Below are 25,151 nucleotides of genomic sequence, written 5' to 3' on the forward strand. Positions count from 1 at the left end.
TATTGTCTATTGTTCCTCTTACCGATTTTGTAACTGTTTATTGTCTATTGTCTCTACAATTCAAACTTTAATTGGCAAATGTTTTTACATTTCATAATTTTTAATTAACTATTGCTTTAACTGATTTTATAAGTTATAATAAGCATACCTTTTTTTATTTAAAGCATTTTATCAAATTCTTGTTATTTCATCTTGTTGAAAATTTTGACCTCATAATTTACAATCCTAGATTTATAATTTAAGTTTTAAAAAAAATGAATTAGGATTTTTTTTAAAAAATTCGTAAAATCCTTTTATTTTAAATTTTTTTAATTTTAAAAATTTATTTTTTCACAAAACTTGTAACTTTTAGTTACCTTGATCACTTGGTTTCATAAATTTTAAAAAATTTTTTTTATTTCAAATCATTTTAACGAATCGTAAGTATTTCGATTTGAAGTAGATTTTGTTTTTATTTATTATCCCAGATTTATAATTTCAGTAACAAAGAATTTTGTTCAAAAGTATTCTTTATTATATTAAAGAAAACTTCAAATGGCTGAATGTCTTTAAATTTGTAAATACTTTATAAGAATTTTAAAAAATCCATCTAGTAATCAAAAATATCGATAGCGTCAAACACTTCCAACTCACTTTCAATTTCCCAACACTCACTAAACTAAAAAATAGTTCGCATTAAATTAATTCCAAAAAATGTACGGTTGAAAACAATAATCGAATTACGATGACGCTGATTTTGATTAAATTGAGTTAAAAGCTAAACTTACTTACGAGACAAAAGTTTTCCATTAAAACTGATTTAAAATTACACAATGGAAGAAAGAAAAAAGTGAGTTTGCGAAATTCAGATAAAATTGAGGATAGTGGTTTAAGTAAAATGGATTAAGTTTTTCATCCAAACTTAAAACACAGACTCTTATTAAGAATTCAATTTCTGTTAAGAATATCCTCTTCTTTTAGGCTTTGGAAGTTGATTTTAATTTATTTTAATAAAAGATTCCGTTAAGTTTAGTGTGTCACACGCTTCATAATAATAATTAATAATTCTGAAAAAAATCACTGGAAACTATTATAATTATTAAGCGATTAATTAATAAATTATTTCACAAATACTAAATAGTAAAAGCTGGAAAAAAATGAGAATGAAAATCATAAAGTTTTATAAACTTTAAAATTAATAAATGTCCAAACATTTTACCATTTGCCATTAACGTTTATCAGCTTTTAAAAAACATAGACTTAGAATAAATTATAAGTTTTTTTTTTCTTTTTTACTAATTGTATTGACAAATAATAGATATGAGTTCATTACTGTTTATTGCTTACCATTTTTCCATTTTCAAATAATGAATAAACTTTTTTTTCCTGTGTTAAGTTACTCAACGTAATTTTTAAGCCAAAANATCCCCCCCCCCCCAAAAAAAAAAAATAATTAAAACACGAATATAGTGAATTCGCTTATTACGAGCTCTGATTTAACGATATTATGGGATTAACGCGGAAATTTCTGATAAATGACTTTTGTAATAATGAAAGGTATAGATAGAGCCCCGTTACAGCTTTAGAAAAGAAAAAAATAAAGTTCGCTTTAAATTAATTGTAATTAAAAGCAAACTTAGATAAGTGGTGAATTTAAATTAATTGTAATTTTTAACTCCCTTGTAGTTTTTAGGAGAAAAAAAAGTTAACTCGGATTTATGGAGAAAATTTTCCTTAACTTATTAATATTTTTTCTGACATTTTCAATAAGTATTTAATTGCCTTGCATAACACTACTTCAGTTAAATTTCTTCATAAATTGTATGTAGGCAAACAAAGAGAAACAATGTGTATCTCTGATAACCATTCTCAACGATTATTTCCTTCCTTTCTTTCTTTTTTTTTTTTAATTTTATGTTAATGTAAACTATATTTTAGCTCATTCATTTTCTATATATGCATGAATTAAAATCAAATTAAGAACCCGACTAGATACCGTTCTAGATCTGCGAAGTCAACTGTCTGACATAAAAACCAATCTTAAGACTAATATTAATAAAAAGATTTATTTCTCACTCAGTCATTAAATATTTTAAAAATAATTAATAAGATTTAGATCATTACATATTTTCAAAATAATTAGTAGTGTTTCGTTAATTAATATATTCCCAATTGTTAATGAAATTTATTCATTAAGTCTCGGGGTTTCGAGTTTTTTTCACTCTCTTATTAGCATAAATTTCCATCCTCAATGTGTACATTTTTTTTTCTTTTTTTTTTTAAGTTACACTCTCTTTTTAGTATTAATTTTGAATCCTCAATGTGTATTTTTTTTATATAATTATCACTCTCTTTTTAGTATTAATTTTAAATCCTCAAAGTGCATTTTTTTTTAAAATTATCACTCTCTTTTTAGTTTTAATTTTCAATCCTCAAAGTGTATTTTTTTTTTTAAAAAAAAAAATTGTTTTTGACAAGGATTTTAAAAAGAAATATCAAGGAGGGGGGAGATAACAGAACACCTTGTAAGGTATAAATTGAAAGTTTTGGTAAAACAGAACTCTACACAAAGAACATTTTTTTCGTTTAATAAAACTACAATCACAAATACAGTTACATAATTATAAGTTTTTATCAGAAGAAGAAAAATTATAACAGGACTAATATTTATAATGCGAAATTAAAACCGAATCTTTCTTTTCTTTCTTTTTTTGCCATTAAATATTTCAGTATGTATGTTTTCAGTATATTTCCAGTATGTTTTTCATTATTTACGATCAAAGTTTTGTGCGGAAATATATTGAAATAAAAATTTATTAAAACTCTTTTTCACTAATTTCAGCTACTTAAAAAAAAGGACAAATAAAAAATTTATTATGACATTAAAAGTTCGACAATCCGATCCCCCCTCCCCTAATCAAAACATTTTGTAAACATTATATATAATTTCTGTTTCTTAATTTTTCTGAAAGAATTAACATTTTTTTTTATTTCTTTCAACACTAGGAATAATTTATTTATTATCAGTCGAGGGCACATAAGACTAAAAGTTCTTTTTTTTCCCGCTGATATCCTTTTCTAATAAGCTTATGCAGCATTGATTTGTATTGTGTGGTTTTAACAGAAGTAATGCCGGATTTATCAAATAATGACTGCAATATCATTAAATCATTTCTAAATGATCCGTTAGATGGCAACACTAACATAATGACATCTAAGCCTACATTTGTATGTCAAGGTCAAATTAGTAGGTTACGGTGTTAACTTATTTTTCTCTAAAAAATATTAAAACACAATTTGCATGTTTGGAGACAGAAAAGGAATTACTGATATATAATTTATCATTTTTCACGGGGAAATTTTATCTTGTAACGTTGAACAAAGGACAGCTTAATTAAACCAACGTGGTTTTACTAACTTCCTACAAGTGAATTATTGAATTCAGGATTATGTATGAATCATACTAGATTTAAACTGAAGTTAAAATAAGAAATAGTAGCTACTGACGAATTTTAAAAATCAATTACGATTATTTTATTTCACTACAGCTAGAGTAATAATTGCTGCCAGGTGTAAATTTCTAATTGAATATTAATCTTAAAATGTAAGCAGAAGTTCATTTTTAATAATTTGTAATGAACAGGTCAAAAAAGCTTTTAAACATCTAAAAAAATTCAATTAAAAAGAAATTTTGTATCAATTTCACAGTAACAAAATTGTCTAAATGGTAAAAAAAAAAAAAAATAGTTCCACTTTTATTTAAATGCAAAAATTATACGATCCATGAACATCAAAATATCACGCATCATTTTGGAAATTTATAAATAGCAAAATATTAAAACATATTTTTGTCCAATGGAAGGAAGTTCAAAATATTGGTATAAATAAATAATACAAAAGAACAGAATTTTACCTAAAAGAAATGGACTCATCGATAGTTTAATGTAATTATGTTCACAAATGGATAAAATATATGCAATCAAAATTATTTTAATATATACTGTAACAGAAATATAGGAAGTAATATTGAGAGGTTTTGTTTTTAACTTCTCAAATTCGACGAAAGATAGCAGCACTGAAAATTATTTACCACAAAGTATTCATTTGAAAATCTAAAAATTTGATTGTAAAACTCGGCAACAAAGGGATTTAATTTTTTCAGTCAAAATAAAACATTCAACGCAAATATATCATATATATCAAAGTTCAATATAACATAATTCACGAAAAAAAGAAAAAATATTGGATTTTGTAATAATGGGAATAAAAGTGAAATACGTTTTCTAAACATTATTTCCTAACAGATGGCAGCACGAGCAAAAATGATTTTTTTTTCTACATGCGCACAGTTATAAAATTTCTTTAAGAATTAAAATTATTTATAGCAGCGAAAGAATAAAGAATGTTTCCAACATAATATATTTAAACATTTTAAGACATACCTTACAATAACCGTTTCTCAAAGAAAATAAGGTAAAAATTAAATCTTTGCATCGTATACAGTGACATTTTCTTAGTTTTGAATAGTACGAGATCTAAGTTTCGGAGAGATGATTGTTTATATTTTAGAACATTTTGATTTAATAATTTTAATTTAATTGTAATTAAACATGCCTTCAAAATAAAATACAATTGCATACGCAATATTGGTGCGGCTTCACGTAACGTCTCTCAGCTCTCGGTTAATTTAAGTTCCTATGGCGGCTCGTTTGAACCACGGACCAGTACTGGTCTGCAGCCCGGTGGTTAGAGACCACTGATTTTAAGTGCCACTAGAAAGTCTTTTATGGTTCATCCAAAAAGAAAAAAAAAATCTTGTGTATATTGTTGTCATCTAAAACATCTGATTTTTTATAAGAAAAAATATGAATTTTAAAAAAATTCTGACACATTTATCGAATTTTGAATTTAAAGAATGCTTTATTTTTTATCATTTAAAGTGGCAAAAGAACGTCTTCTGTAGTTCATAAAAAATAATAATAATAACAATAACAAAAAATAAAAGAAAGAAAGAAAACACATGTGATTGTAGTATTTAGTAACACGCCAGTTTGAAAATTAGGCCAAGAAAAGAAAGAGCCGGAAATTAATAGTTAATTAATTTTTTATTTTAAAATTAAATATTTCTAGTTATCGTGTTAAAAACAAAAAATTAAGGAGAAAAAAAAACTTGTACTTCACTACTTTTCAGACCTACTCCTCTTTGCATAAAACCTATACTTCACAAATTTCCAGTTCCCTGTTTAAAGAATTTTAGCAGGAAAAACACCTTTGCAACTAATTTTAGATTTTTTATTTATATTTGTCAGTAAAATAATTTTAATAAACTACTTGTTGGGATGCATTATTTTCATTAAAAAAAAAAGTTGAAACACTTCTGCTTCGAATTACAAATCCGTCCAGCATTAATTCTACAGATAACTTTATTATATATATACATATAGCACAATAAAAACAAAAAGGCTAAAATGAAAAAAGGAAGAAATTTAATAAGTTTTATTAATTTTTAATATGATCGAAAAGAATATGCAGAAATGTTTATTTATATTCAAAACCAACTGGACAAACTCCTTCAAAATTTGATAAAAAAAGGCAATCGATACCTAACTTTAATAAAAACTTCTTTTCTAATTTATATTTTTACCATGTGCAAATCCAATTCGGGCAAATCCGTAACTATGTGCGAAACGGGCAAATTATGTTTCTCTCNTATATAATGATGCGGAATTTCTTTTTTTCACTATCTTTTTAATTTTTTTATTATTATAGAACCACAACGCGTATTTCATTTAAATTCAGCGAAATATCAGTTTGAAATTCTAACAGTACTAATTTCCTCTTCAATTTGTTTTCTCTCTTCCTTTCTCTCTCTCTCTCTCTCTTCTTCATTTTTTTAAATAAATATTAATTTTTCAATATTATTAAAATTGTATAATTAAATATCAACCTTAATAATAAACTATCCAGTACAATATTATTACCTTGCGCACATCCATTTTCAGGTCTATCCTTGGTAACTAACAAATCAAAAGCGCTTCAGTACTACAGTAAGAACGCGTCGTAAAAAAAAATCTAATTACGCTTTTAACTCCATTTGCGCTTCTGTTTTCATATTTTGTAATCTGGCGATCTCATTACGAAAATATTTAAAATCATTCTTGAAAGATTCCGGTGCATTTAAATTCGCTAGTTGCGTTATAGATTTCGTTTTGTTCTGTATTTTCCTTACATTTTATTTTCTGTTCTTTGCTTGATATATTTTTTAATCAATGTGTTCGATTTTCGTTTTCGTTTCAATTTTTTTCTCAGCACTCTCCACACTATTGTATTGATATATTTTGCTTTGGCTATATTAATACAATATTAGAAAGCACTTCTTTTTGCAGATATAATCGTGTGAGCTGATCACGAGATATCTTTTCACTATTTTGCTTTCCTAGTTTTTCAATATGTATTTTTTAAATTTTTCTTAAAAATATTTTTTTAAATATTTTATTTTAATAATTTTTCTTCTTTCTCTTTTCATTAATCTTTATTATTTTCTATGTTTTCTCTATATTTTTGAAAGAAAGAAATAAAATAAAAATGTCATGATCCGCATGAGCAAGATCCAGTCCTGAACAAATATCTAAACCCACGTCCATAACAAATATCTAAATGAAGTTCCAAAAGATTTATGTACTTTCCAAAATTTATCAGGATTTTGATAAATCTGGATACTTTCTGAGAGTAAAACACTACAACTACGCCTTTTCTGGAAAAGATAAGAAGGAGGGATTCTTGGAGCGGAAACTTTAGCAAGTATCTATCTTACCTTGCACACGATATTAGGTTATCAAAGAGGGTGGATACGATTTCCTGGGAGAAGAAAGCCAGACAATTTTCCGAGAGTGGAAGAATCACGTGACGCAAACAAAGTCACGGGAAGGGCACAAGTGGGTCAACTTGTCAAAATGTCGACAAAAAATTGATAACATCCAGGTTCGTCCAAGCTTGAATATTTTTTTTTATAATTCCCCCGTTAAAGCAGAGGCACTTTTTAAGTTAAAACAAAGACAGTAGCATTTACTTACGATAGGGCTTAAAAGGTAGGAAATGTTCAAAATTTACCTGATTTTTTTTATTTATTAACTATTATTTAAATTTTTTTATAGAATGAGAATTATCCAATGGGAAATTTCGGATTTTTTTTTCCTTTTGTCTTTTACATAAATGTTCTATTCTTTTATTCTTTCCTTTAAAAAAAAAAAGAAAGAAAAGAAAAAGGGAATAAGTCGTGCTGGTATTACATTTGAATGAATGGTTTAAGAGGAATTTGCTCCAAATCGAAATAAGTGTTTCTTAGTGAAAAACGGTACTGAGCCAGAAGAATGCACGGATTATCTAAGTTTGTATTCCATTGATGCAGATAGAACACCGGTGCCCTTTTTATAAACGTGTTTTTCTGATGCTTTAATTTCAAACAAAAATATATTTTGGTTCTTTTTTTTTTTAATTATAAAATATATATAAACAGTTACTAAAAAATCTTTTAGATTAGCGGATTAATATTTGTACTAAAATATAAAATCCAAAACAAACAATATGATTCTTTTTTTCCTCATTCATATTCAGAAATTTATCAATAATTGATTTTGTAAATTAAAATAAAATTTCTATGATGAATAGCTATTTCTCTCAGATCTAAATAGTTACAAATTTGTTTGGAAGATTTGACATTCAACAAAGAAAAAGACACCAGGTGTTTCACGTTGTGTTTCATAAATAAAATTATTAAAATCTTAAATATAATATTTTTCACTTATTTTGACCTAAACTAATAGAAAATAATGAAAAAAAATTTATAAAAATTCTGCGGGTTAAAGGAATTTGTCGTATCAAAATAGTTGTAAAGTAAAAGAAGTTACCAAAATGGAGAACGTACAGTTTAACCTGTTCCATATTCTAATAAACGGTTAACAGGGACGATTTATAGAGGAAGAAGGTATGAATAAGGAACAAACAGTTTTGATTTTTTATTGGAATAAACAGTTTAAGGGATTTATTTTGAATCAAGACAACTCTTTCGTAGAGGAAGAAGGTCCTAAGTTGTTCCCTAACACAATACTTGCGGACACCATGTGCCCGTCACTGTGCGACCACGATAAAATATTCCAGTTAGCAATATCAGGGAAAAAATATTCCATTCAGCAATATCAGGGAAAAATACTCCAGTTAGTAATATCAGGGAAAAACATTCCAGTTAGCAATATCAGTGAAAAATATTCCAGTTACTTAATATCAGGGTAAAATATTCCAGTTAGCGATATCAGCGAAAAATACTCCAGTTAGAAAGTAATATCAGTGTAAAATACTCCAGTTAGCAAGTAATATCAGTGTAAAGTATCCAGTTAGTGATATCGTGGGAAATATTCCAGTTAGCGATATCAGTCTAAATATTCCTTCAGTTAGCAATATCAGTCTAACTATTCCTTCAGTTAGCAATATCAGGTTAAAATATTTCAGATAGCATTATCAGGATAAAATATTCCAGTTAGCAATATATGAATATGTAAAAATTCCAACTAAAAATTTACTTCGAAAATATAAATAGTATCTAGTATTGAAAAATGTGCATTATGCACAATATTGTTTGCAACTTATGCACTAAGATCTTTAATTACAAAGAATAGAAAAAAGGTAACTAATAAAAAAATAATTCGAGAGATAATACCTGTAATATTTTAAAAAAAATTGCACAGAAGTTAAAAATCACAACTGGCTGTTGACACCACTAATTATTAACTGTTAACTCAGCAAAAAATAGCCAATAGAAAAATACGTAATCGTAAATTTTTATGGCTAGCTTTGTTTTTAAATAAAATTTTTTGAAATTTTTCAAGATATTTCGCATAAATAGCGTACCCCAGCTAAACTGTTTCCGTACCCCTGGGGGTACGCGTACCACACTTTGGGAAACACTGCGTTACAGCATATGCAAATCATTCATCTTATATAGATTATCGAAATAGGGATTCAAAAGAATGAATGAATAACCATTGACTCCGAGATTATCGTATTTCACAGGGAAAAAAAAGAGATTTTTAATTAAACAAGAGGAAAAAACTCAATTTTGACTTTAATAAAAACAGCGAGAAATAAAGACGTTAAATTTTTTCTCTCCATAGAATTTAGTTTTATTTTAATTGTTTTCGTAGAAGATAAAGATTTTTTTTTCGATTGTGGTTCTCGCTGTCTTGCACGAGAGGAAGATATAAGGAACTCGAAATTAAGGGTTGGATCATTTCAACGGTTGGTCGATTTTTATCACGTTTAGCAGGAGGTAAATGTACTTTCTAAGCAAGGAGTGATGAAGGAAGCTTAGCGACTGTTTTTATGAGGAAAAATATCATTCAAAAAAATCATTATATAATTTTATGCTTGCCAAGAAGGATTTAATTACGACACTAATTAATGAACAATCATGACAAGCAAAATACTTTGCACTATATTCATTTACGGCATAGTCAACAGGGGTCTGTCCAGACATTTTGTGAAAAGGTCCGGTTTTCGTGAAATTGTGAAAAAATTACTCACATTCTTTCAACCAGGGTCCTGCTTTTGTGAATTTGTGCAAATAGGGTCCGGTTATTGCAAAAAACTTTTTCAAGGAGTTTTTAAATTGTAAATAGATACAAGATTATGCTCAGCACTGTAAAATTATAATTAAAAAAATTAAATTTTCGAAATTAAATAGCAATTGCTGCTACTAAATTAAAGATGCAACATACAAATATTTGGTATTTAGCCTATACTGCTGACCGCAGAATATTCATTTCGGACGAATAATGGAAGAATCATCTGCCGAAGACAAACTTAATTCGTTTACATCCATCTTTCTTGTTTTCTGCTCTGGGAAGGGTTTATTCAATTAACAAAACAATAATGAAGATAAACAAATTTGTGAAGGATCCGATTAAAAGAAAATTCATTTTGTGAAGAGACCGTTTTTAAGTTAAAATATTTTGTGAAGGGTCCGTTAACGGACCCAAATTTCTTCTAAACAGATCCCTGGTCAATAAATCTAATTCAATCATCATGAATCAGGATAACTATTCCTGACTTGGTATTTTGTATTTTTTGTGATAGCTTTAAGTCAAATTAATACTCATAAAACAAATAGGCTCATGAAGCTAATTTTTATGTTGACATATACGTTGACGTTAACCTTAACTTAACCTTCATAAATTAACCTTCTCATACTTTTTATACATAAACCAATTTTTTGTTTTCAATTTGAAGTTTCTCTTACCGAATAAAATATGCAAACGGACAGTGTTTCGTAATTACCGTAATCTATCTCCGTTTCGTAATAACCGTATTTAGAATCCTTCTCGAAAAATGAAGTAAAAATTTTTTCCCCCGATTTGGAGGTTGGAATAAAATTAAAATCGTTATCAAAACATGACGAATCATTGACGTGGAAGGCATTATTTTTTATTTTACTTTATAACCGGCTTAGTACAGCCGATCCAATTTAGAGTTTACAACTATCAATATTCAACTTCGTAGCTTTGAAATTCTGAACGCAGAATACAAGGGAACTGCTGGATGAAGCATTGAGAGAAACTAGCCTCCATTGAGGACTTTTTTGGTGGAACTTAACCGCATTTGCATTACATGGAGAGGAAAACCACGAAAAGGGGATTCTTAGCTAATCAGTCTACCAATGAGGTTTATTTTTACGTCAGCACTGTGGTCGGTGCAAGCTGGGAATAGAATATGTATCAACCAGTCACCTCAGGGATTCAAACCTGGGTTGCCTCAGATCCCCTGAACCATCGCGGCTCTGGAAGGCAATATTAACACATCAAAGCCTGGTTGATTGTCGGAAGCTTGGCTTTGGCCAAGGTCGGAAGAAACTGAGAGGAAGGTCGGTTATTAGAAATATCGTCTAGTTTCATCCAGAAATTAAACTGGTTTTAATTTTCCTAGTCACACCTTCCTTAATAGAGATTCGATAGATTTATAAAACGTTTCTGTTTCTTCTCATTTGAAACTAAATAGTTTAAAATGGTGTAAAAATTTGAAAACGTAACAATTCAAAAAAAAATTTCGACCTTAATTAAATAAAATAATAAAATAAAAAAACTGATATAAAAAATTATTTTTTGCGTAGAATCGTCATTGGATAAAAAAAATTTATAATTGTGGGGTGAAAATGTTCCGATTCATTTAAAAACATCTAGAGAATAGGATAGAGGAACACCCCCCAGTGCGAAATTAACATTAACACGTTGAATGCCACGCTAATTTTACATGGCTTGCCCGTCTGGCCGAACGGCAAAGATCTACGTACTAAATTTGCAAATATTAGACAGATTTTTCTAGCTTTTTAAAAGGTTTAGCATCTGAAAAAAGTGGTGAATTATATAAGCCTACGAATTGTTTAGAAATCGTGGGGTATAAAAATCTACTAAGTTGAATTTATTAAACCAAGAATCACAATTAATAAACTACCACTTGAAAATATTTATTCGTTGACCGGAACAAGTTGGCATCTCTGTGTATATAGACAAAACTACTTTTGTGTGTCCTATATTGCATTAATTTCTTCAAATCATTTTAGTAACGATAATATAAAAAAAAAAAAAAGAATTAAAAATTTAGTCGAATTATGTGCTTCTAATAATCTTGGATCGCCGGTAACCGGTGAGCCCCGTAGCGCTACGAACAAACTCAATGCCGGTCACCGGTGACGCCCATACAATTCAACGTGTTAAGAAGCTCGATCGCATTTTTAGCTTAACTCTTAGGACCGTTAAATAACCCAAACCCCAAGGAACTGAAGCGTATAGATATACTTGACAATATAAAATTTGAATACTATAAAAAAATATGAAAATTATATTAAAAGTTGATAGATTTTAAGCGCTCAAATATAGGCATCCATTCTCAAGACTCACCAGACGTGAACGAAACGCGCTTAATTGAAACATGTCGACTTTTACTATTTTCATACTTTTTGAAGCAAATGAAGTTTTTATATCATCAAGTAGTGGGACCCATATTTTTCAGATTGCGGTTACCCCTTATAATTTGAGGGCCAATAATTTTAAATCTATCGAGAAGAAAAAATTGAATTTATTTAAAGAAAGTACGTTTTTGAGTTAGATTTCGTAACTTAAAAATTAGCCTCCGCTAAATAATTGGCTTATTATTTGAATCGTTAAGGAAAGACTTGCTGAAGAAAAGATAAAAGAACACCATTCTAGAACAAGTTAAACCAATACCTATTATTAAGCCTGCTAGGAGGAAAGCATTAACTTCGATTCATAATGCCGAAAATACTCCATTAATAGACATGGAATGATTTTTCAGTTAATTCTTTTACATAAATTCGCGATTGCAGCAGGGGTTCGAAATACGGCGGAATTACGTAACTTAATCGATTACAAAACCGCAGGGCAATTCCCTTCTTGCATGATGAAATCTTCCAAGAAACAGATGGAGCTGAGTTTGAAACCTATAAAGAAATCTTAAAAGAAGTCCCTATTCCAGCAATGAATGGATAAAGATTCATTGAAATATAAAAACTGAGTCGGAAAAAAACTTCTGTTTAGTTGGCCTTGACTTTATCGAGCTCTCAGATTATCGGTGTTAAAAATAAAACCTGACAAACTGACACTAAGTTTTTGAAGACACAGAACAAATTCGATTCCAAGAATAAAGTAGGAGACGCTGGAATCAATTCCAAATGCGTCCACCAAGGTCTTATAAATTAATTATAACTAGTCGATGAAGTTCATCGCAATAAAAAATAAAAGGTATAACGCAAAAATGTTTTGAGAATATTTATTGTACTATTACTTCAATAAACATAGACCCAAGTTTTTTTGAATAAAATTATATACATGGGGCCCTTTTTTTATACAATTTCTGTCAAAACGAATTTTATGTTGTTGTAGTTGTAGTTCATTTACGTCGCACTAGAGCTGCACAATGGGCTATTGGCGACGGCCTGGGAAACATCCTTGAGGATGATACGTAGACATGCCATCACAATTTTGATCCTCTGTAGAGGGGATGGCACCCCCGCTTCGGTAGCCCGACGACCTGCACGCGAACTGGAGCACTTTACGGTAGAACAGTTTAACGAGGACCAATACCGCACGCACTCTGTCCCTATGCAGATTGATCCAAGTGGTCACCCACCCGCACACTGACCGCAGTCAGTGATGCTTGACTTCGGTGATCTGCTGGGAACCGTGTCTTAACGATCAGTCCACTGCGGGACCAAAATGAATTTTAATAAAAGTTTACAGATCTGTATCATTCCTAATCTGTATACTAAAAAAATAGTATACAGATTAGGAATGGACAAATTAATATTTAAGCGGAAAAAAAACCCTATCATAAATCTGTCGAATCACCAGTGAGGATGATTGAATCCAAAGCATCAGAATCAGGTTTTCTTACCATAGTGATAACGTAAAATATCTCATTGATAAATGGGTGATGGGTTAGAATCCCCTTACAAGCGGGTTAACGGTTTCATAGTTTTCCTCTCCATGTAACATAAATGCGGGTTACTTCCATCCAATAATCCTCCACGAAAGCTAGTTTGTCCCAATGCTTGATCCAGGAGTTCCCTTGTCTTGTAGATTGCGCTCAAAATAACAATACTACGGAGTTTTATTATCGTAAACTAAAAAGTACGTCAGGTGTTCAACATCGATAATAAAATAAGCTATGAAATCGTGATGTCTTCAATTCCGTCATATACCGCATTATATATCCGTCGTTGAACGGCCGAATATTCAACTCCGTAGCCTTGTAATTTTGAACCAATTCAGAAGACAAGGAAACTCCTGGATCAGTACCCCCAGAGATATTGATTTGTTATGGGAACATGGAAGACTTTGCGACTCGACAGATTTAACGAGCATCAGTTACCATTGGGGAGTCTTCGGCCGGTGGGGATCGAACTCACGAACTCTTGGACATGGGCCCAATGCCCTACCAACCAAGCTATCCAGGCCTCATATACCACATTAGTTTATTTTATTTTATAACAGTCGTTGAACAGCCGACCCAATTTTATGGGTTTACGACTACTAATGTTCAACTCCGTAGCCTTGTAATTTTGAACCCAATTCAGAAGACAAGGGAACTCCTAGATCAAGTATTGGATTAGGAGAAATTTGCTTTCGTGGAGGACTTTTTGATGGAGCTAACCCGCACTTACGTAACATGGAGAGGAAGACCACGAGAACCTCCCATGGTTACCCTGACAACAAGGGGACTCTAACCCACGAACCGTCGACCACTGAGGATGATTCTGTGATTTCTGATACTTTTCACTTATGTGGAAAAACATCGCCAAATTGGCGATTCTAAAGCCTTGATATATCTTCACGGCAAGATGGTACCTATAATTTAAAATTATAGATTTGTTCAAATGTAAAGCTACTAAACCGTGGCTTTTTTTTATCTTCCTCGGTGAAAGAGCTTCGAAAAAACAGGTACATAAAACATTTTAATTTTGAAACATAAGCTTTTAACATGACAAAACAAGATCGGGGGGAAGGAGCTACAAATTTTGAATGAATAAAATTCCAAGAATTTAATTAATGAACGGGAACAAGTCACGAAGGCTAACTAATTTCTAATTTCAAACGCTCACTAAATGTTAATAATATTACCACTTTCATTTAATTAGTTTTAAGACACTCAAGGAATCGAGTACAATAACTTTTAACACGTAGATCGTTAATTTATAGTGAATTCCGTTAGTGTTTCGAAGTGGGAACAAAATTGTTAATTTTCCATTATTTTACGCAGCGGAATTTTCAGTTTAAGATTTATCAATATACTACCTTAGTTTAAGATTTATTAATATAATTACCTTAATCTTAACTATAATGTAATTATAGTTAAGATTAAGGTAATTATTCAGAAATTTAATTATTTCTAAAAATATTTTTTAATTAAAAACTTTATTTTTACAGAATAGTTTGAGAAGAGAAGTAAAATTTGTAAACATATATATGACAAAAATTTTAAGTCAGGTAGCTAATTATATGCATATAATTCCAGAATAATTTTTTAATTTAATTACTATTTGTTATTTATATTAATTGAATAAAAAAACAAATAAAATTCCTTATTTCATTTAAAATAAAGAAAGAATATAAAGAATAAAGAAAAAATATAAATTTTAGGTCGATAACATTGATAATAAATAGAGTTTTAAAAAAAGGAAAATCTTATCCTAAAATTCTGAAACGCAAAACCAACAATCCAACATATTCCAAGATTAATTCAATTTAGTCTTGGAAAAATTTCGTAATTTATGATCTTTGTACTTGGATAATATGAATTAGCTTATTACCATTTAAATGATCACGAGCGTGGTTTAATATTTCACTGGATTTAAAATAAACAACAATTCTACCCCTCCCCCCCCCCAAATGACTGCAGCAGAAGAGAAAATAAAATATTTGAAAAAATAAATTTATTTATGTTTTTTGAAGACTTCAACTTAAGCTTTTAGCAGTTAGCCGAAAGAAAATGTAAGATATTCAAAATTATGCAATAAATTAAATTATACCTCATATAATGCATATATGAGGCTTTTAGTTTCAAAATCAGATGGATCAACTATGGGAATTACCTCAAACATTATATATTAAAGAAACTGTGTTGTGCATTCATAAGTAAAGCATATATGAGGTTTTTAGTTTCAAAATCAGATCGATTAACTACGGGAATTATCTCAAACATTATATATTAAAGAAACTGTGTTGTGCATTCATAAGTAAAGCATATATGAGGTTTTTAGTTTCAAAATCAGATCGATTAACTATGGAGATAATCGTGAAAAACCTAATGCAATAATCAACTATAGGATTAATTGTGAAAAACGTTTCACTCTAGCGTGAAAGGAATTAACTTGTTTGACCTATAGGATTTAAAATTATTTATAATTGAAGAAAAAAAAACTTTTTGATGAGACTGTCTAACGAAAAAGCCATAGAAGTCGAAGCCTAACAGGCTTAAAAAAAATACTTTTCTATTTTAATTCGCATCTTTAAATTCTGCCACAATTTTCTCATTGGTTACCCATTGGCAAAATAGTTGTTGTCTAATTGTTTTTTGGAAAAGCAACTGTTGTGTTTTCATCTTGGGCATCTTTAACTGTTAATCCAGAACTGCTCGGTACACAATTTCGCAGACGTATTTGAATGCAGCTCAGACATATTCTGTGTAAATTCTTTTGATGACTGAATAGACATTGAACAGCCAATCCAGATCAATATTAACATTTTCGGATTGGTACAATGGTGTTTGAATATTGTAATTTCGGATTGGTACAATGGTGTTTGAATATTGTAATTTCGGATTGGTACAATGGTGTTTGAATTTGGGGATCGTAAGCTGCATCATACACCCGTTTCGGATTCACAAGTTCATACATGAAATATGATTTGAAAGCTAGGCTTTTTTTCAATTTTACATGAATAGTGAATGAATCATTCTCATATTGCATGGAATACATTGCGTGGAAGACAGTCTACGGTCTTGTGGTAGTCATTGGGTACGTTGACAATAAATCCTTGTATCTATAACTGATGATCAACACCCAGTTCTCGTATTTGCATGAAAGGGGTTCGGAGAGCCACCATTCGCTCTTTGGTAAGGTTCAATTCTCTCAACCACTTTGGTACTTTAGTGAGGGACAGGCTTCATGCATGCGTTTGCGAACGGAATCCTTTTGTTTTTCCGTTTGTGTGTAACGCTTATGGTATTCCTGTCTACGCTATTTGGCTTTTTCAGCCTCGGAAAGTTTAAGCCTTGGCATCGTTTTTTTCTCGCTTCAACTCTAACTTTTGAGGCAGCGTCAATAAGTTTGGACCCTCTTTATTTGTGATATTCCCCACTGAATTAGTACTGAAAACGATCCAATTTGAACTGTAGGTTAGAATTTCTGATTCTTAATTAGAACAATAAAAACAAAAATACAGTTCAAATGATGAAATTCTCTTTTATTCACAACTCAAGAAGTATTTACGGGATCTCTTTGGTCCCATATCTTAAAATTAAACTCACCAACTTAATGCATAACAAAATTAAAAGTGAAAAAAAGAATTCTAAAAAAATTATCAAACAACACCGGTCGCCATAGCAACCCATGCAATGACGACGCATGCGCACTGTTTACTTTTACTCTTAATTATTGTACTTGAAAAATGTGAGAACGTCATCAAATCCAAACTAAGACCCATTTTGCCAATGGGTAGGGGGGAAAAGAAGAAAAAAAAAGAAAGAAGACTGCCAAACTTTTAATTTGTTTAAAAAAAAAGTAGAAGACTGCGACTTTAATTCTTTTTAAAAAAAAGTAGAAAAATGTCAACTAAATTAAAATAAAAGTAGAAGACTGCCACTTTATTTTTTTTTTTTAAAAAGTAGAAAAATGTCAACTAAATTAAAATAAAAGTAGAAGACTGCCACTTTAATTTTAAAAAAAAAGTAAAAAAGGGGGGGAGGAAACGGAAATATGCGGTATAAATATGTATATCATTAACTTATGCTTTTAAAGAGTTTTACGACTACCACGGAAAAAAAACTCTTGTCATTTATAAAAGAGCTGATAAGCATGATGTGATGTTTTAAGTGCGGATGACATTTCATGAACATTTGCTTACTTAAATGTTATTAAATTAATACTTCAAGTAGTGTGACGAGGTAGAACTTCCGTGATGGTAAATCTAGGTGTGGGAAAAACAGTATGTGTACACATACGAGATTTTACAAAGTAAAATTTACTTATTATCAAATTTTCAACTTACAGAACAGAACAGTATGCAAAAAGAAGTGAGACGTACTTTTCAAAGTCTTTTGATGGTATTGATAGAGAATGTTTGTGGCATATCTTGAGATTCTATGGCGTCCTGAACAAGATTCTTAATATAATTGAAGATATGTATCGTGGGAAGTAGTGCAGAAATACTTGTGAATGGGGTGTTGATCGAGAAATTTGAAATTAAAACTGAAGTCAGACTTAGTGGAGTCATAAGTAGCTGCCCTTTCTGGATCGCCACTTATCATAGTCATAGACTGGGTTTCAAGAACCACAATGAAAGCCGGAATTAATGGGACTTCAATGGGAAGCCATATAATGGGACTTCAATGGGAAGCCATATAATGGGACTTCAATAGTTTCCTTGAGGACTTGGAATGTCGTCAAGACTTAAGAACCTTCAAGAAGAAACTAAAATCCTTGCAACAGTTGGCTAGGGATAGAGCGTTCGCCTTCCAATGACGTGAACCGGGTTCGAATCCCAGGGATGGCTGGTTGATACGATTCCCACACCCGGCTCGCAACGACTACAATAATGACGTAAAATATTCTCAGTGGTAGACAGATCATGGGTTAGAGTCCTCTAGCAGTCTGCCTAGCCGTGGGAGGTCTTCGTGGTTTTCCTCTCCATTTAACGCAACTCTGATTGGCAAATTTAATTAACTCAACATTTTACAATACAAATTAAAGCAAGAAATATTGTAAGGTAAAAACAGTATTTTTAAAAGATTTCAGATACATATATATACATAACCTCCATTAGACCATTTATAATGATCACTTTTAGCTTAAAAAAGCTTATTTTCCGGCGCAAAGAATTCATTTGTAAATGAAATTGAAATAATGCATTTCTCACAAAACTGATTACTTTTGAAGAATATTTCGAAAGAATTGATATTAGCAAAATATGAGCAGTTTTGATCATCTACGTGGTTGATGACTATTTTTTGATTAAACAGACATGGTAGGATGGTTCCTGACAGTTAATGAGCATGTTTACACTGATAATTAAATAAGATAAGCGTTCGGCTCATTGGCGACAGCTGCATAACACTTTGCATCGTTAAGGTTTAACATAACTAAATTTAAAGACAGGTAGTTACGGCAAAGTGAGCAAATGTTAACATGAAAACTGGGACATAAAATAAAAAAACTGAGTAGATTTATTCTTCACAACAACTAAGTAACACATTTTATTTTGTTGAAACGTGGCAATGTCAAAGTTAAAGGCAAGTAGTTAAAACTAAGAAAGCTATATATCCTATTTTAATATCAGGGATGAGATTGGTCAAAATGCAAAAGCTGAATTTTTACACGAGTAAATCTTACGTGATTTATAGCTAAAATATCAGCAACATATTCTCATCCAGTTTTGCTAATGTTGTAATTAATGCCTATAGATAGCAATAATCGTCGATAGAAAAACTGCCACATTTATATAGTAACTAATTCAAGAAAAAAACTTACTTTTCACAAGAATCGTGATAAAAGATTTCAAAATCGCGTGAATACAAATAGCAATCTTGGATTTTAAAATCGCGTGAATATAAATCACGATATTGAAATCACGTGAATGAAACTCGATATTGGATTTCAAAAATGTGAAAATACAAATCATGATGCGTAATTTTCAGATCACGTAAATGCTAGAGCCCCTGAATTAGACAGGCCGACTCATCATCTATTTTTGCTCCAAAGAGCTAACATAAGCACAATACTAACATAATGTTAACTTGTGAACTTTTTTGCTCCAATATTGCTTGATAGGTCAGCTCTGATAGTATAGGAGCCTTAGTAAATGCGAATTACGATGCATTATTTCCAAATGGCGTGAATACGAATCCAAAGCCTAATTTTTTAAATCACCTGTAAATGCAAAAGTGGATGTTGGATATTACAATCGCAAAAACGAATCACGACTTTGGATAAGCTTGCGTGAATACGATTCGTTACATAGAATTTTGAAAACGCCTCATTACAAATGAAGCTATATATCCAATTTTAAGCATCCACGCGCATTATTGAAAACTCGAATATATCAGCATAAAATGGGGGAAATGAACAGGTCATAATAGGAAGTGAAAATTACCACTACAAAGAAATTACCAAAGTTGATAAAAGGGAATTAACATTCACAGATGGCAACAAATTTAATATTAAAATTTGTACTTACAAGAGCTGTGCGTAGAACCAAAACTGTCGGTGGAAGACGCTGAATGAGAACGGCTACGGTTTTGATTTCGGAATCTGGCTCGGCCCACAACTCCACCCTCCTGCAAACAAGAGAGACGAGAACGATGAGCACCATTTTTAACAACTGGAGGTTGCTTGTTCATTGTTTCCTTCATTGTGATATATCTATTTTACAATACACCAAAGTAAAATGAGAACAAGATTCACTGTGTCACCAAATTTACAAGAGCTTTTTGTTGCTGTTACAAACCTTTCCTCACTTGCCGGAGTTCTAAATCGTTTTTATTGTCAGTAATAGAGTGTTTTTTTTTTCGCTGTGCCACAAAACTTACAAGAAATTCTATTAGGTAGAAACAAATTTTTTCTTCTTGGTAAATTGCTGCACTGATAAAAGGCTAGGGTCAATAATAGTGAATTTTGTCACAGATCATAGAAGTTTGACAATTCCGAAAAAAATATAAATATTAAATTCACTTTGTAATAAAGCCTTAATGATGGTAAGCATGAAGAATAAATTTTAATTTTAAGAGAAAATAGTCGATGCGAAGAACCTGAATCGAACTAAACTAAACAGCTTTTTAAAACGAGAGCAAAGCAAGTCTCAAATTCAAATTTCACTAGTCGTAAAAATCAAATATAGTTCTATCAACTAGCAACAATCTAATTCAGTCCTTCAGCTTCAGACTATTTACTCAGTGAAGAAAAGCGCTAAATCGATTTCATACAGCTAAAAACACACATAAAAATCCAGTATCACGCCAAAACTGCAAATAAATTTTAAAATTTAAAACATTAACTCCAACACACATTGGCAACACCGACCAAATCGTCTGCAACACTTAAAACTAAACTGTCTCCACAGAACTATAATGCAACAGTACCACAGACGTATCACGTGCAATTCACCTGAGAACACAAAGGGAGTAAATCATATGACCTTGCGCAAAATGATTCTGAAACAGTTCCTAGCAAAAAGGGTGATTCCAAACTTTATTTAGGAACAATTCTTTCCAGACCCTGAGAGAAAAGGTTAAGGTAGATTATTGGCACCCTTAGCCGGAATCGAAATTTCTTGGCAAGGTGCGGATTTGGCACTAGAGCCCTACAAGCCCATGACCCCGTGGAATACATTGTTTATTTAGGAATGGGAATACATGATGCTTGATGATCCTTAAATTTATTCCTTTGTTAGAAGGGTTCGTCGACCAGGTCAACATGCTGTCAGGAAATTGGATCAGGACGATCAAAAAAATTTTATGTACTGAGGGAAATACAAACAAATAAGAAAAAAAATGGCTACATAAAAAAAGAAAATTGTAAATAAAAATAAAAGCGTGTTTAAGATAAGAGCAGCCCAAAAAACACTAAACATTATTTATTATTCTCTACTGCTATAACGATGGTAATTGCTCGATTAATTACAATTTTTAAAATTTGATAGAATTCAAACATAAAGCACTCTCAAAAGTTTTAGTTATAAATAGTCTAATAGTTTACTTAAAAACGTCCTAAAATAGCTTAAACTTTAATCAATTACATAAAGCACTCTCAAAAGCTTCATTCTTAAATAGTCTAATAGTTCACTTAAAAACGTCCCAAAATAGCTTCTAAACTTAATTCTATTACATAAAGCACTCTCAAAAGCTTCATTTTTAAATAGTCCAATAGTTCACTTAAAAACGTCCCAAAATAGCTTCTAAACTTAATTCTATTACATAAAGCACTCTCAAAAGCTTTATTTTTATATAGTCTAAGTTCACTTAAAAACGTCCTAAAATAGCTTAAACTTAATTCAATTACATGATATAATTTGGATAATCAATGTTTCTGTTCCCCTTAAGTATGGCTGTGAAAAATTTCTTAAGTTAATTTTAATACCAAGTTCTTATTTACTGGCATTTGCCATCTGTTCACCGAATAGCTACAAATCTTTGCTATTAGAGCTCCTCCATGCCTGATGACAAAGCTGGCTGGTTTCAATTGTTTCCTGAAAGCCAGAAGCAGAATTTATCGCCGAATAAAATGTGACGTCATTCGAAATTTTTCAATCTACACCAGGGCGCGAAATTTTCTCTCACCAGCTCGAAATTCGCGTTTAAATATTCAAGACTGGCGAGTAAATTTTATCTAAAAAGTTGATTCTTAAATTAAGCTGCATAAGCTTATATAGTATAGTTACCTAGTTAAACTACGTAGATTACTGTGCCTCAATACAACGACACCAGGAAGTGTTTTGAAATCTAGCAACGGTATTTTTCTTTTATTTCAAACAAATAATGTTGAGTTACACACTTTTCATTCACGAAACCATTGTTTTCAAAACATTGAAAACTTAGGACAATCCAATGTTGTTTTATTACTAGTATGGTTTAGTATTGTAAATTAATCTTATAAACTTGTATCACCAATGAAAATCCATCCCCTCTTCAAGAGCGTGTTTCGAAAGTTATGTGCCCTTATTTTTTTGTTTCATATCTGACAGTTAAAAAATATTTTCTTCCTTTTAGTCGTAATTTTTTTTTTCATATTTCATTATTTACTACAATATTTAACACATTTGAATGCAAGAGTTAAAGCTTATAATAATAGAAAAAATGAAGTCCTCCTCTAACATGTAGCTATTTACAGATCAAAAAAAAATTATATGTAGAAGTTTTTATAACATTGTAAAACACGACATAAAATGTTCATTATACATTCATAACTAACAGGGAATATTCGCAATGTGTAAAGTAATATTTTATGAAAAACAATTTTTGTTTGAAATCTAAGCACGCATTTACCTGGAATAAACATACTCAAAGAAGCGAAAGCATCAGGAACATTTGGAATTTCTCTTACAACAGTGGAATATTGTAAAAAGCTTAGAATTAGGTTTAAAAGAATAAAATAATATCGTTTGAATTCTACTCGTTGAAAACAGACTCACAGCTGCACGATCGCTATGGAAACGAAGTTTCCACTACCTGCGATTGTCCTGCCAACTTGTATAAGTGAAAATTATTTTGAAAGAGCAAGAAGAGATTAAATTTGTGTGAATTCAGAAAATGAATGAAATAGAAAGCTTGATACCTTTTAAGATATTCGTTTTCTTTTTCCTTACTCCTTTTGAAATAACTTTTATACACCTCCATGGAAGTCACAATTCATGTTACTTAAATAAATAGGTAGTTCACGCGGTTATAATTTATATACAAGACTAAGACAGATCTCAACAAAAGTAACTTTTTCGAAATCACAGTTAAAAAGGAACAAAGCTAATTATAATTGAAAAATAACTCTTTTCTTTGGTGTGTGTTTGGCATATCTATTTCTTGTTCACAAGTTTCTATTTGGCGTAATCTTCAAATCCCCAATACTCATATGAGCTGTTGGCATCTTACCATGAGCACTATTATCGTTTCAATATACTACTACCAAAATAAAGGCTTTCTATATATTTGACTACAACTGCCGGTGAATAGCGTCCAGAAATGTCATATTCATGTTTCTCAGTGCGTACATTGCGTACCTTACCGCTTCTGGTAATGGACGCAACTCACCATTTTCTAACTAATTGTTGACAAATACACTTGGAACCTTTTTTAACTTCTAAAACACTCAAAGATGGCCATTTAAAATCTTAAACCATCGAGATCTAAGCTATGTGTTAGCCTGGAAAAATAACTCAAGGGTCTGTCTAGGTTTTTCTGAAAGGTACCTATTTTGTGAAAATTTAGACGTAATTTGTGAAAATTGAAAATTATATTTTTAAAAAAAAACACAAAAATACGGATTTTTCATTTCTTATGGGATACAAAAATAAAATTTTAAGAAAAAGTATTTTGTGAAATACCGTTTTTCCTAAATTTGAACTTGTGAAAGTATCGCTAAACGGTAGTAAATTTGGCCTGGGCAGATCCCTGTAACTTCAATGGTGAACAGTTAAATAATATCTTTCAGGGAGAAATTTCGAATTTTTTTTTTCCCCCTTCTCAAAAATTTTACTTTTAACATTCTTTTTCACTTAGCTCTTTCAAATAGTGCAATTTTTGTGAACAATTAGCTCAATATGCAAAAACTAATACCATGTTTTTTTTAATGTAAAAACAGTTTTAGAATAACATTTTTCAGCACAGTTCCTAAAAATAGAAGAAATTATATTGGTACTGAGTCCTGCCTTTTTTCCAGGAGTATTTTTGAATTAAAAAATAAATTAACTAAACCAGAAAGATAATTATTACTTTTCAAAAATAACGCTAATTTAGAAATAGTAAAATGTAAAACAAGTTTAATGCAGCCTAAATTTTAAAGAAATCAACAATAACACAAAAACTAACTTTGGCCCATAGATTTGGGTGCCGATTTCAGCAATCGATTACGAATGTATTTGATTACAGGTAATGATTACTATTTAATTAAACGTTATCATTCTTATAAGTCATATAAAAAACGATTAGAAGCAGTAAAGATTAGAGGCAATTATAATCTAAAAATTGCAAGGAAATGTGAGTACAAGTATTAATGTATACGATTAAAGTGATCAGACATTCAAATGATTTCATCACATTGTAGTCGGAATAATTAAATAATAATATTTCATCATGTGAAGATCTGACCTAATATTAATTGCATAAATTCTCTCTTTAGATACATAAATTTCGATTTTTACTGATAATTTATTTAATCGCACGAACAATTTTAAAAGGCAAAAATAAAAAGTTAAAAAAGATTTAAAGGGGGTGGGGGGTGGAATTGTATACAAACTAAACTTTTATTACTAGACGAAATACTAATAAAATTAAGAAAAATAATTTTTTTTTTCAGAAAAAATTATAAATTTTCTTTAAAAGAAATTCAAATTTTTTTTTTCAAATAAAAAATCAAAATTATTATGAAAAATTATTTTTAAAAAAAACTATATGTTTAAAAAAAATATCGATATTTTTTTACAGTGTTTTTCGCATTTTATTTAAAATAATAAAATTGCATAAAAACTTCATTATCAAACGTAAATAATTATCAGGGGTCTGTCCACACCGAATTTACTACCGTTTAGCGGTACCTTCACAAATTCAACTTTAGGAAAAACGGTAGTTTCACAAATTTAATTTTAGGAAAAACGGTAGTTTCACAAAATACTTTTTCTTAAAATTTT

General features: G+C 30.3%; 1 protein-coding gene across 3 annotated transcripts in view; it reads right to left on the reverse strand.

Annotated features, from left to right (window-relative positions):
• LOC107451281 (S-adenosylhomocysteine hydrolase-like protein 1) overlaps positions 1-25,151 on the reverse strand; it is a 223,292-nt gene that overhangs the window by 109,138 nt on the left and 89,003 nt on the right. For all 3 annotated transcript variants that reach the window (XM_016067330.3, XM_016067331.3, XM_016067333.3), the window contains one exon: positions 19,995-20,094. In XM_016067330.3, coding sequence (XP_015922816.1) covers positions 19,995-20,094 — 100 coding nt within the window. The remainder of the gene's footprint in view (positions 1-19,994; positions 20,095-25,151) is intronic.

Source organism: Parasteatoda tepidariorum, chromosome 10, assembly GCF_043381705.1.
Source record: "Parasteatoda tepidariorum isolate YZ-2023 chromosome 10, CAS_Ptep_4.0, whole genome shotgun sequence".
Taxonomy (NCBI): Eukaryota; Metazoa; Arthropoda; class Arachnida; order Araneae; family Theridiidae; genus Parasteatoda; species Parasteatoda tepidariorum.